At 49.3% G+C, this 13,069-nt stretch overlaps 1 protein-coding gene across 1 annotated transcript; it reads right to left on the bottom strand.

Annotated features, from left to right (window-relative positions):
- Window positions 1-1,420: 1,420 nt before the first annotated feature.
- Window positions 1,421-8,210, bottom strand: LOC127304440 (disease resistance protein Pik-2-like). Its single transcript, XM_071821200.1, has 3 exons — window positions 7,086-8,210; window positions 1,626-2,231; window positions 1,421-1,435 (listed from the first exon to the last, which is right to left on the bottom strand). The coding sequence occupies exons 1-3, from the start codon at window positions 8,205-8,207 to the stop codon at window positions 1,421-1,423; spliced, it is 1,743 nt and encodes a 580-aa protein (XP_071677301.1). The 5' UTR covers window positions 8,208-8,210.
- Between the last annotated feature and the right edge of the window lie 4,859 nt (window positions 8,211-13,069).

Genomic DNA, 13,069 nt, shown 5'->3' on the forward strand with positions numbered 1-13,069 from the left:
CCACTGAAGGGCCACCCACCGATTAAACCCAAAACCTAAAGCTAGGCTTGTCAGTAGAATACATCTTACCAAATATAGGCCAAAGTTACAGTCGGCCAGTGCTAAATCCAGCCTAACCAAATCATACCTCCTACCCCTAAATTTGTAAGAAATCATCCCATCCCTAACCCATCCCCCGCTTCTCCTCCCAACCTGGAGGCTCGCCCCCGTTTCCACTCTCTCTTGAGTAGACGATGATCACTCCCCACTGGCGTGCAGCTCGGCAGGTGAGTAGCAACAACTCGGTGTGTGTGTGTGTGGTTTGGGTGGCTCTCCTCCCTTGGCAGCACAGAGCGGCGCTCCCTCCGGCATGAGGTGGGTGTGGTGGAGCTTAGCTTGGGGTGCTGGTGGCGGTAAAGGAGCAGAACACCAACAGCCACCTCATCGGCACCGGAGAAGGAAAACTAGCCAGGGTTTGGAGATTGTATGAACCATGGGGTAGGTTTGGACACCCTTCTCGCGGGCTTTTTTACTGGGTGCTAATATTGCTACCACTGACCCTAAAATACTTACGAATGCAAAACCCATCAGCGAAGAGGGTTAAGTGTCGGTAAAATCCATCAGCCTAGTGTATTGTTCATACAAGTATATGCCCAAACGCACAATCCCCTACTTCTTTGGTTTATAAGCCTCTATTGAACACTCTGTCCTTCACGGCGAGCCTCTCCTTACATCGAAATTCATTGTTTGAGGTAGAGTGTATGACATGCTAGATAGTTCTTAGATCTTGAAATGAATGGAAATCATATAGTGTAGCAATGCCATCATGAATTAATCAATATGAGTGGGAGAGAGAGAGAGAGAGCCCCTAGAGCATTGTCGAGCCTTCGCTACGGTAGGAGGTAGGGTTCGTGTAACGAGTGTTTGTGTTTATTTACTAGTAGTTGATATTTCATATGGTTGAAGTGTGTGATTGAAATTTGTAAAAGTTGAGATTTGTGTGGCAGAAACATCATTTTTCTGAAATTATATTTGTTGTTGAAAATGGTTGAAAGTTGTGACTTAAATTACTGAAATATAGATTAGATGTAGTGGAAATCTTACAAGGATTAATTTTGACAACTGACCTTTGTTTGTTGAAAGCTCTCTAAAGTATCATTGCAATGTATGAAATTTAGTTGTAGCTCTCTTAATTTAGGTAAAAGTTTTGAAATTTGGGTGAAAGCTTCTTGATTTCAACATGGAAATTCCTTCACTTGGGTTGACATGTTTTCTTTTACTTTTTGTAAACAATATCTTATTTACCCTTGGCGTTGGCGACCCCGCTGAAGATGGAGATGTCACGATCGAAATGAGAGGTAGAAGCTATTCTCACAACTGTAAACACTAAACACTATGTATGTTGAACTGTGGTGGACTATGTGGGTTGAACCGTGGAGGACTACGGGGGTTGAACCTTGAATGAGTGTCACATAGAGGCTTATTTTTTCCATAGAATAAACACTATCAAAACTGACAAATTAGCAAGCCCCGGACAAATTTCCACTTGTTGTATATTTGTGTGTGCACACAAGATATGCATAGAAAGTTAGCTGGATTTCTTGAACAACTGCATTTAAAAAATTACTTGAAATTGAACTCAATACCTCACTGAACAACGTAAGGGCTGCTTCATCTTCTAGACCATTAATGTTGATCACATAATTTTTGCTATCTGCACAATGCAGGGCAATGCTTTCTTCATTTGTAATAACAAGTATACGACCTTTAATAGGCTTAGCTAAGAAGGCAGCATTTATCAAGTCCCAGTCATTGCTGGAGCGCAATCCATCAATAACGGTGACACATTTTTCTTGTTGTAGGAACTCGCGACACAACTGAATTGGGTCCTGGCCTTCCATCATATCAATTAGAGCAGTCTCATTTGCTTCAAGATCATTCGAATGAAAATCCATTAGTAACCGCCTACAAAAGCCCATCAGATTGAACGGCTGAGGAACATCCACCCAGCTGTACTTTGTGAGTTGGTCTACACATTTAATCATATCATGGTAGTAAATGCTTTTGACTAGAGCTGATTTTCCGACCCCTGCAAGCCCCCACACAGAAGTCACATGACCATCCAGGAATCTCTCGAGAATCATATCCTGTTCACCTTGACGCCCAATAATAAGTCCGTTGGCGATCCAGTCACGTGCCACTACGATTTTACTAGAGATAGAAGGACTCCTGTTGTGGTCCGAGTACACTTTCTGCAAGTAAGAAACATATAACTATAATTAGCACAGGTCCCTTCATGCAAGTTTAATAGATCCAATCAACTCTATTATGTTAAAAGCTTGTGATATTTATATCTTCTAAAGAAGACAATAATGTTCATTGCTTATAGACGTGCAGGCACAGCTTAGTTAACTAGCTAGCGCAGCTATGTAAATTAGCTGCCTTGGTTATTCATTCATAGTACACTAGGCAAAGCCTCGGGCGTTACCATGCGATGTCTGTAATAACTTCTAAGAGAATTATGGAATAAATTCTCATTATATTAGACTAAAGAGAATAATCTTTGTTGGCGAAAGCCTTGCGCACAAACTTCTTTTTCACGACAAACAAACTTCAAGAAAATTACATTATCATATATTCCAATGACCACCGAGACCCACATATATGTGTCGATATGATTTCTATCGCACTTTTTTGCGGCAAGACAGTACGTCCAAAGTAGCAGGCTCACCGCTCAAGTTGTTCATAGGTTATGTCCCCCTACCCCCCCCCCCCCCCCCCCCGTGCCCAACGCACACGCACACACCACTGTAATAACCACATCATCGTCAGTCCTCACCTGGTCTACCCGATCAAACTATTTCACTTAGGATCTGGCCTGGTTGACCTTTTATCGAAAAACTCCGGATCCTGATAAGTTTTTGTCCATCCACATATGATGGATCTTCCCTCTAGCTACTAGGGAATTTTATAACCTCTATGATGAGACAGTGAGCCCCCACCAACGAACACTAATTTGTAACCTCTATGATGAGGTCATCGTCCTCGTGGATCCACCTCACATCTCATGTTGATGTTGTCGTGATGTTGAAGAGGATCGTCATATGCTAGGCCAACGTGCATGCTTGTACATAAGCGTACACCTCCCTATATATGAATAGCTTTGACATAGTTAAAGTTATATAATCACATTACATGCATGAATGTATAGAGGTTGGGAATTCCTTACCCAAAAAGTGGGTCACAGGATTGACCCTTGGCAAGGGCTATTTCTAGCTTCGGCGGGTAGACTTGAGCTCACTAACTCATGTCTATCTAGCCTCCCTGGGTTTGCCATGGGACTATTCCTGCTGCATGATGCAAACCATGGGATGATGAGCATGGCCATGTCACGCTTCTTTTCGGAGAGAGTGGGATCAAAAAGAAAGTACCACATGGTGGACTGGGCCTCGGTATGTAAACCGTAGGAATACGGGGTTTGGGTATCCTCAACACGAAGAATATGAACATAGCCTTAATGCTCAAATGGATTTGGAAGACCTACCAGGATGGGGCGGGGTTATGGGCTGACCTCTTGAGGGCTAAATACCTAGGATACAAACATATATTTTTTCCGGCGGTACCTTGCCACGGGTCCCAATTATGGAATGCTTTGCAAAAAAATAAAATGGTACTTCAAGCTAGGCGTGAAGCATCTCGCGCACAATGGAAACTATTCATCTGCATTTGCAACACAAGGAAAGAGGTAGGCTGGCAAGGGGCGGCCGCCACACATTTCAAAGAGCACTACAAGAATGCCCCCATACCCGGCGGTTTTTTTTTACGGCAAGAGCGAAAAGTACATGCAAAAGTTTTTTTACCCAGCGGGTGAAATATCGCGGCGACTATCAAGGCTCTAGTCGATACCGGCACAAAAGTGTGCCGTGGTAGGTGCCATACAAGAGTGACACTATTTTATGCCGCGCTACGGGAAAGGAGGCATTAATTATTGCGCCATCCATTGTAAGCGCCCCTTAGTTGTGGGTCCCACGCTTGAGAATGGTCTACCACCCCTGCTGACTGGTTAGGCTTGTCTCACTGATTAGTGTGGCCCATCACTGCCGGGCCTTGGCTTTATATATCGCGCTCTACTGAGCAATCTGCCTAGGTGAATCTTCAGCGGTGTGGTTGAGGCAGCGCCGACTGGCGGAGGAGACTGTTGAGGCACCCGATGGTGAGCCGGAGGAGCGCCCAACAACAGTACGAAGATGGAACATCATCGGACACGGGCGGATATGTAAGTTACTCATTTTCGTCTAGATCCATTTTGGGGCTTTTTTTTCTCTGGATCCAATTTGGTACTTCGATCTCACGAAGATAATTAGATGGTTTTCTTATCAGGCCAACATAGCACCACAATGGATCTTTGATCCAGACTGGAATGGCGTCGCTATGAGTTATCGCTTTGGCAAAAGATGTTTGTGCAATAGATTCCCTCGCAAACTCATCGCATTCGAGGGCAGGTACATAGACCGCAGATTCTATGGCTGCAGCTGCGAAACCCCACTGTGTTGTTACTCTGTATGGAGGGATCGACCGCACTTGAAGCAACTACATCGTTCTTTGCTCCTAATGTGGAAGCGAGCCCTCGAGGAAGAAGAGAGCGATTTGTCCGATGAGGAGGAGCTCGAGGAGGAAGTAAGGAGTGAAACCAAACAAGACATTGCCCCTTCAGTAATATCGATTCACGATGTTTGTCTGAGTGTGTCCCAATCTCTAGATCCGGTTAGGGTTGCACTAGATGGCCTATGTCTATGTATTATGGATGAGTAACGAGTATGTTTAATGAGTAATATAAGTATTATGTAACTCAAAACCATGTTTACTTGTTTATTGTTCGCTACTAACTTCATGTGCAGCTTACGTTTATGTTATTACTTGTCGTTGAGAAACTTGACCCACTTCTTGTATGGCCCATAAAACAAACCATAACCCCCACTAATCACTCCTGTTTCGGGCCCTTTATGCCAACCTGGCCCACTTCTTGTGTGACCCATAAAACAAACCCTAACCATTGTTGTTTTCTATATAATACAGGAACCGTTGTTCCACTTACCACTCACACGCAGCCATACTACCCTCACCTCTCAGATCCCGACTCTCTCCACTACAAACCCTAGATTTTGACTCCCCTGCTAGCCGCATTGTCCACTTCTCCTTCTGATTCCCACTCTCTACACGCGAAGGAGATGGTGTCGGAGTTAGAGACGTCCATTGGTGATCCCGAGCTGAAGGTTTGTTCTGCATTCCATTTACTGATCTTGTTCCGTCTTGTTCTCTCTCTAATCAACCTCCATCTATTTTTAGACCGTGGGGAGGATGACGTGAAGATTCATGCAGACGTCATCAACCGCTCGGTGATTGCTGTGCAGATCCATGCCGCCATGGTCAGCCGCGCAGTGAATGACTTGCAGAATAGGGAGGCGCTCAAGAAATTATGGAGCAATTAGAATATTTTCTCTAATTAGGATTTCTCTTCTTTTTAGAGTTAGGCCTGCTAAATTGAAAAGGGCTCAAGATGCTCCTTTTTCTGAATTTTTTAGTAGGTCTAGATCTAAGAACTTAGAGAAATTGAGTACAAGGATTAGATCTTTGCATAAGTGTTTGCAGTGTAATATGATGCAATGAAATATAATTATCTATCTTAATTACATGGAAATTAACATTTAAACAAAATGGAAGAACTGATTTTTAGTATTAATTATGATTAACTTTTCTACCGCCGAAAGGTGTACGAAACATGGCAATAATATTGCGCTGCACCTTATTGTAGTTGTCACTAAATTTTGTTCCATCTATTAATGTACCGAGGCATTTCAATCTTGGTGCTGCGTACGAGAACGCGCGGCGGATTGGTATGCGCCGCGAGATAAAAAAGCGTCGCATCCGCACAATCTCAGACGCAGTTATTCCTGACGGCTTTTATTTGCCGCCTCAGCGCAAGAGCAACGATTAGCGGCATGCCTCGGCGTTTAAAACCCCCACGGGCCGCCTGCGTTGTTGTAGTGGAGGTGTGGAAGGCTAGGATGCCTCCAAGGATCAAGGATTTCCTATGACAACTAATTCGCAGTAGACTACTTACCCTCGCCTGATCAAGTTGCCAAAAGTAATGGACGATCTGATGGCCTCTTTGCCTTACGTGGGGAGCTTGAGGATTGTAACCATATTTTTTCTCTTTCTCGCTAGCTAAATTTATGTGGGAAGGGGTTAGGGAACTCCTGCATTGCTCTTGGAATCCTGCAGGGGCATGGGACTTCTTGGCTATCCCTCACAGCCTCGAAGTGCTTACAGTAGGCTAGTTTGGGTCACGTTTGCAACCCAATGTTGCGCCTTGTGGAACGTTCGCACCAAAATAACTATTGAAAACTTATAGGCAACCCTGCCAATGTCTTATATAAAATATCAATCTATATATAGATCTGGAGGGTGTTGGTTAGACCAATGGACAGGGAGTTGCTGGATGCGATGCTAGACATCTTCATGCCAGACTAAGAGCTTAAGTACCGAGTTCTATTTTCATGTCCATCCCGGGTGTGGGATGTGTTCTCCCTTGTTGATCTTAAGAAAATCCTTTATTTTTACCGTTTGTTGGTGATCCCTGCCTGGATCAGAACTTGTGCTATAATACCTTGATTTGGTTCGCAGCCGTTGTGGCTTTATCTATAAAACCGGGCCTATGACCTTATGTATGGTTAAAAAAATGCATTGATGCAAGTGGGTCATAGCTATAGATGCAAGTGAGTCACCATTAGGGTACCCTCTAGCTACTCTCTTTATTTAGAAAAGAACCATTTTTTTAATGGTGTTGTCCGTTTAAAAAGTTAGTTCATTTTTTAATTAAACAGAGTAGGGGTACCATAATAGTGATCCACTTGCATCTCTACGTGAATGTAATTTCTTTTAGGATAATTAATAGCCAAAGTTACAAAATTTGACTTTTTAACCTAGCTTGTTTGCATATCTCCAAACCTAGTGGTACAACTACCAGAAATGATTAAGTAAGAAACAAACCATGCATTTATTACTATATAATGAAGTACTACTCCACAAAAGAGCTTTACATATACCTTGTTGAGAAAGGCGCAAAGAGATTGACCATCGGAGAATTTTCTGAGCTCAAATACTTGGTATGGATCCCCAATGCATGAGAGTGCTAGCCCCAACTGTTGCGTTGCCACGACAATCCGGCTGCCATTTTTACTGTCCGGTAGGTACATTCTGATGGCTTCCCACTCTTCTACAGTGGATGTGGATAACTCTTCCACGATGACAAGATACCTCTGCTTATTAGTGACTTGTTGCATGAGCTGGGCTTTCATGAGATCATCATTTCTAATAACCGCTGCTCTCATCTCTGCTTGGAACTCTGGGCCTTGTATGTTTGCTCGTTGAGAGCTAGCACAGAACTGAGTCAACAACCTTATAAGGAACTTATCGGGGCTAAAAGGATGCATCAGCTTTACCCATGCCCGAATTTTGAAATCTTGGCAGATTTTGGGGTCATTGTACGCCGTCGTGAGAATGGACGTCGTTCCAAGACCAGCAGCTGGTCCTTGACTTCCCCATAGTGAGATCACCTCAAGGTCACTGCCTTGACTCCCTAGTAAGTTTCTGAGGTCCTCCTTACGGCGCCGCATCTTCCCAGCGGCTTCCCACACCTCCTGCAGGAGTTGGAATGTTGATAATGATGCGCTGTCGACATCATTGGCCGGTATAAGCTCCGGCACCATAGAGGAGACTTTAGGGGAGCTGGAGTCGGAGCCGGAGTAGCTAATGAGGTTGTAGCGGGTGTTCCTGTTGCCCACATCCTCCACCCTCGCCTTGAGTCGCTGTATCTCGGCGACCGCCTGATCGAGGGGCCGTGGCGGTGCCATGCAGCCCGGTTGCACGCGCCACAGCCAGGACCAGCCCGACTTGACGTCGAGGCTGACGATGAGCTCGATGCAGTCCTCCACGTCAAAGGCAAGGTCGCGGATCTGCCTCACCCACGTCCTCACCACTTCATTCTTGGCGCGCTCCTTGTTGGCAACCTTAAGGAAGGATTGCATCATCTGGAACTCGCCGGTGATAAACAGTAGATCGTTCTGCACCCGGACCTTGAGTTTTGCCTCCTCCTCGATCGCCAACTTCACCCTGCTCACCGTCCCCTCCACCGCCTTCTTGGTCAGACCAAGGGCGAACTCCGCCATTATGCCTTGTTGGACTAAACTCTGCACTAAACCCACCTGTAGTTTTTCCTTTTCTTCTCATAAAAATAACTGACCGTTGTGTGAGCCTGTTCATGACACGGTCATAGTGTGATAGGATTAGTTTCCTTGTTTTCAGGCCGCACCTCTCGCACCATGGGATGGCATGGAGCAATGCGCGTCGTGCGGCAGTAGGTATCTCGTTTTGATCTGGGCATCGTGGGATGGCACGATAGTAGGCTCAGTCAGCGATGATCTGGTAGTTCCTAAATTCGTGGATCGTTAGCGATCACATAAATAAGAAGAAGAGAAACAGAAAAGCTGCCTAAACTGCACGCAGCACAAAAACCTCTCGTGTTCATCGTCTCTGTTCTTCGTGAGCGTGCGAGAGAGACAGGAGAGATTCAGAGCGAGGGAGAGTGTGTGTGTAGATTCGACAACAACATTTGGTATCAGAGCGGCCAGGTGGGATGTCGACCTCCGCCGATCGTGCGGCGGCAGCTGCGGAGAAGCTGAAGGGGACCCAGTTTGCGGAGGCGAGCTCGGGCGGATCAAAGCCGCCGCGTCGCACCTCCGCGTCCCCGCTCTCGCGACGTGGTCGAAGCCTGGTCCGTGGCGGCGGCAATGAGGTCGTCGTCAGGGAGATCGTGCGTGAGAGTAGCGGCGGTGGTGGCGGCAACGTCACCTTCCCCACTCTCACCAAGACGAACTACCAGGAGTGGCGGATCCTCATGAGGATCGCGCTCCAGGGCGCTAGTCTCTGGGAGGCCGTCGACACAGGCGACGCGTCGGAGCGCCAGGAGCGGCAGGCCCTCGGTGCGATCCTCCGATCCGTTCCATCAGAGATGGTGCCGGCGCTCGCCGCAAAGGACGACGCCAAGGCTGCATGGGACATGCTTACAACCATGCGGATCGGCGACAACCGCGTACGTGAGGCGCGTCGCCAGAAACTCCGAAAGGATTTCGAGGGCCTCAGGTTCAAGCCAGGTGAGACCGTCGAGGATTTCACCCTCCGCATCTCTAACGTTCTCTGTGAACTACAAAGTCTTGGCGACAAAACCTCGGAGCTCGACGCAGTGCAGAAGGTCCTGCGCGTCGCGCCGAAGCAGTACTGGCAGATGGCCTGCTCCATCGAGACCCTACTCGATTTGACCAAGCTATCGCTCGAGGAGCTGAGCGGACGCCTCTCAGCAGCGGAGGGCCGCGGCTCACCCGAGCAGGAGACGGGCGGGCGTCTACTCCTTACTGAAGAGGAGTGGGCGGCACGCCAAGCACAGCGTGGCCAAGGTGCGTCATCAAGCAGCAAGGGGAGCCAGAAGCCGAAGCCACCTGGTGGCGGAGGCAACAACGACAAACAAAGGGCTGGCGATGGCGCGCCACGCCGCGCCGGGAACTGCCGTTACTGCGGCAAAGCTGGACATTGGGCGAAGGAGTGCCGAAAGGCGAAACGCGATCGGGAGAAGGAGCAGCAGGCCCACCTCGCGCAAGCCGCGGAGGAGGAGGAACCTGCGATGATGATGGCCATCGTCGCCGAGGCCGCGTCGCAGCAGGCCGTGTTCCTCAATGAAGAGAAGGTAATCCCTGTACCTTCCCCGGATGGCCTCTGGTATTTCGACACTGGGGCAAGCAGCCATATGACAGGGCTATGCCACGTCTTCGCCAAGCTCGACGACACGGTGCATGGCACCGTGAGGTTCGGCGACGGCTCCGTCGTCAACATCTGCGGAAAGGGATCCATCGTCTTCCGCGGGCAGGCTGGCGAACAGCGTGTCCTCGCCGACGCGTACTACATCCCCAGCCTGCGGAGCAACATCATCTCTGTGGGGCAGCTCGACGAGGGCGGGTACAAGGTCAGCATCGACAACGGACTGATGACGATCCGCGACCCTGCACGCAAGCTGCTCGCCCGCGTCAAGCGTACCGGGAATCGCCTCTACACCGGCATTCTCACGCACGATGTGCCAACGTGCCTCATGAGCAAGACGGAAGACATCACATGGCGGTGGCATGCCCGCTTTGGTCACCTCCACTTTCGTGCACTGCACGCGCTCTCCCAGCGCGGCATGGTGCGCGGCCTGCCCAGTGTCGATCGCGTCGAGGAGTACTGCGATGGATGTGCACTTGGGAAGCAGCATCGAGCTCCGTTCCCTCGCACCTCAAGCTTCAGGGCGGAACGAGGTCTCGAACTGGTCCATACTGACCTGTGCGGCCCAATCTCGCCGGAGACACCGGGGGGGAACAGCTATTTCCTCCTCGTGGTTGATGACTTCAGCAGGTATATGTGGATCGAGATGCTCAAGGCCAAGAGCGATGCACTCCAACGTTTCAAGAAAATCAAGGCAGCGGCTGAAGCGGCGGGCAACTGCAAGCTCCGCGCATTTCGCTCCGATCGCGGAGGCGAGTTCAACTCCGGCGCGTTCCAGGAGCTGTGCGAGGACGGGGGCATCAAGCACTACACGACGGCACCATACTCTCCGCAGCAAAACGGAGTCGTCGAGCGGCGGAATCAAACCGTCGTGGAAATGGCACGGTGCCTGCTCAAGAGCATGGCCATGCCGCCGCGGTTCTGGGGCGAGGCCGTCCGCACTGCAGTGTACATCCTCAACCGATGCCCTACACGCGCTCTAAGCGGCATGACGCCGTACGAGGCGTGGCACAGGCGCAAGCCGAGCGTGCAGCACATGCGCGTCTTCGGCTGCGTAGCTCACGTGAAGAAGACCGGGCCAGGCATCACTAAGCTGTCTGATCGCTCGACCAAGATGGTGTTCATAGGCTACGAGGACGCGTCAAAATGCTACCGCGTGTACGATCCAGCTACTGACAAGCTCCAGGTAACTCGTGATGTCATTTTTGAAGAGAGCAGGCCTTGGAACTGGGACGAGGAGCACTCGACCGCAGCCACGCCCACCTCGTTCACCGTCACATACATCATGGAGGACGGAACCACTGAGGCGGACAGTGGTGCGTGGACATCGCCCGAACCGGCACGCAGCATCACGCCGGCGGCAAGTGTTGCCTCAACACCACTGCAGCTCGACAGCACACCGTCCACACCGGCGTCATCGCCAGGCACGCCAACGGCACGGGCCAGCATACGCTGGGCCACGCCACCGTCTCACAACGACGACAACCTGGACTCAGACTCCGGGCCCGTGCGGCACCGGCGCCTGTCGTGCATCTACGACGCCACTGAGGGTGTAGCAACTTATGAAGCACCTGAGGATCATTGCCTGCTCGCTGCGGAGGAACCTCGCAGCGTGGATGAAGCCCTGGACTCTGAAGCATGGTGTACCGCCATGGACGAGGAGATGGCCTCGATCAGGGAAAATCAGACGTGGGAACTGACCTCACTTCCCCGTGGGCAGAAGGCAATTGGTCTGAAGTGGGTGTACAAGGCCAAACACAATGCCGCTGGAGAGCTCGTCAAGTACAAGGCTCGCCTCGTCGCGAAGGGATATGCACAGCGACAGGGGGTGGATTTTGATGAGGTCTTTGCACCGGTGGCAAGAATGGAGACCGTAAGACTCCTGCTAGCTCTGGCGGCCCACTCTGGCTGGGAAGTGCATCATATGGATGTGAAGTCTGCATTCCTCAATGGTGCACTCAGCGAGGAGGTGTTTGTGTCCCAACCACCAGGGTATGTCATCGCCGGGAAGGAATCTGCAGTGCTGAAACTGCAGAAGGCACTCTATGGACTGCGGCAAGCTCCACGGGCATGGTATGCAAAGCTCGATGCCTCACTCATCTCTCTTGGCTTCACTCGCAATCCACTAGAGCATGCAGTATACAGGCGTGGTGACAGCACAAGGTACCTGCTAGTGGGAGTGTATGTGGATGATTTAATCATCACAGGGACTGAACTTCAGGACATCGTCAGGTTCAAGTCACAGATGCAACAGTTGTTCAAGATGAGTGATCTCGGCAAGCTCACTTACTATCTGGGAATTGAGGTTGTACAGGAAGATAGCCAGATAACACTTTGTCAGGCAAAGTATGCAGAGAAGGTGATAGAGTCAGCTGGTTTGATCAACTGTAACAGCTGTCGCACGCCCATGGAGTGTCGCCTGAAACTGAGGAAGGAGGATGGCAGTGAAGAGGTGGACAAAACCCTGTACAGAAGTGTGATCGGAAGCCTCAGATATCTTGTCAATACAAGACCTGACATAGCAGCAGCTGTAGGAGTGGCCAGCAGGTTCATGGAGAATCCCTCAGTTTCTCACTGGGCGCTGGTTAAACAGATATGCAGATATGTTCAGGGTACACTGTCATTTGGTTGCATATACAGGAAAGGAGAGGGTGAGCCAGTGTTGTTGGGTTATAGTGACAGTGATCATGCTGGTGACATTAACGATCGCAAGAGCACATCTGGCGTCATTTTTTTCCTTGGCAACAACATAGTCTCGTGGAGCTCACAAAAACAGAAGGCAGTGGCTCAATCCTCATGTGAAGCTGAATACTTGGCCGCAGGAGCTGCAGCTACTCAAGGTGTGTGGCTCAGTCGACTTTTAGGTGAACTGAAGGGAAAATCACCAGCAAAGTTCAACCTCCTGGTGGACAATATGTCAGCAATTGCTCTGATCAAGAATCCTGTACACCATGATCGCAGCAAACACATAGACATCAAATACCACTACATCAGAAAATGCTATGAAGATGGTATGTTGGATGCACAACATGTGAGGACAGAGGAGCAGCTGGCAGACATTCTGACAAAGGGACTCGGCTACGTCAGATTCATCGAGCTTCGACGTTCGCTGGGTGTCATCAAGGTGCAAGTTTAAGGGGGTGAAGTGTTGGACTAAACTCTGCACTAAACCCACCTGTAGTTTTTCCTTTTCTTCTCATAAAAATAACTGACCGTTGTG

The sequence above is a fragment of the Lolium perenne genome, chromosome 5, assembly GCF_019359855.2.
Source record: "Lolium perenne isolate Kyuss_39 chromosome 5, Kyuss_2.0, whole genome shotgun sequence".
NCBI lineage: Eukaryota > Viridiplantae > Streptophyta > Magnoliopsida > Poales > Poaceae > Lolium > Lolium perenne.

Coding starts and splice junctions, on each gene's coding strand:
- LOC127304440 (XM_071821200.1), bottom strand. CDS start 8,207: ATGGCGGAGTTCGCCCTTGGTCTGACCAAGAAGGCGGTGGAGGGGACG. Junction 2,232..7,085: donor TTTGCGCCTTTCTCAACAAG/GTATATGTAAAG, acceptor TCTTACTTGCAG/AAAGTGTACTCGGACCACAA.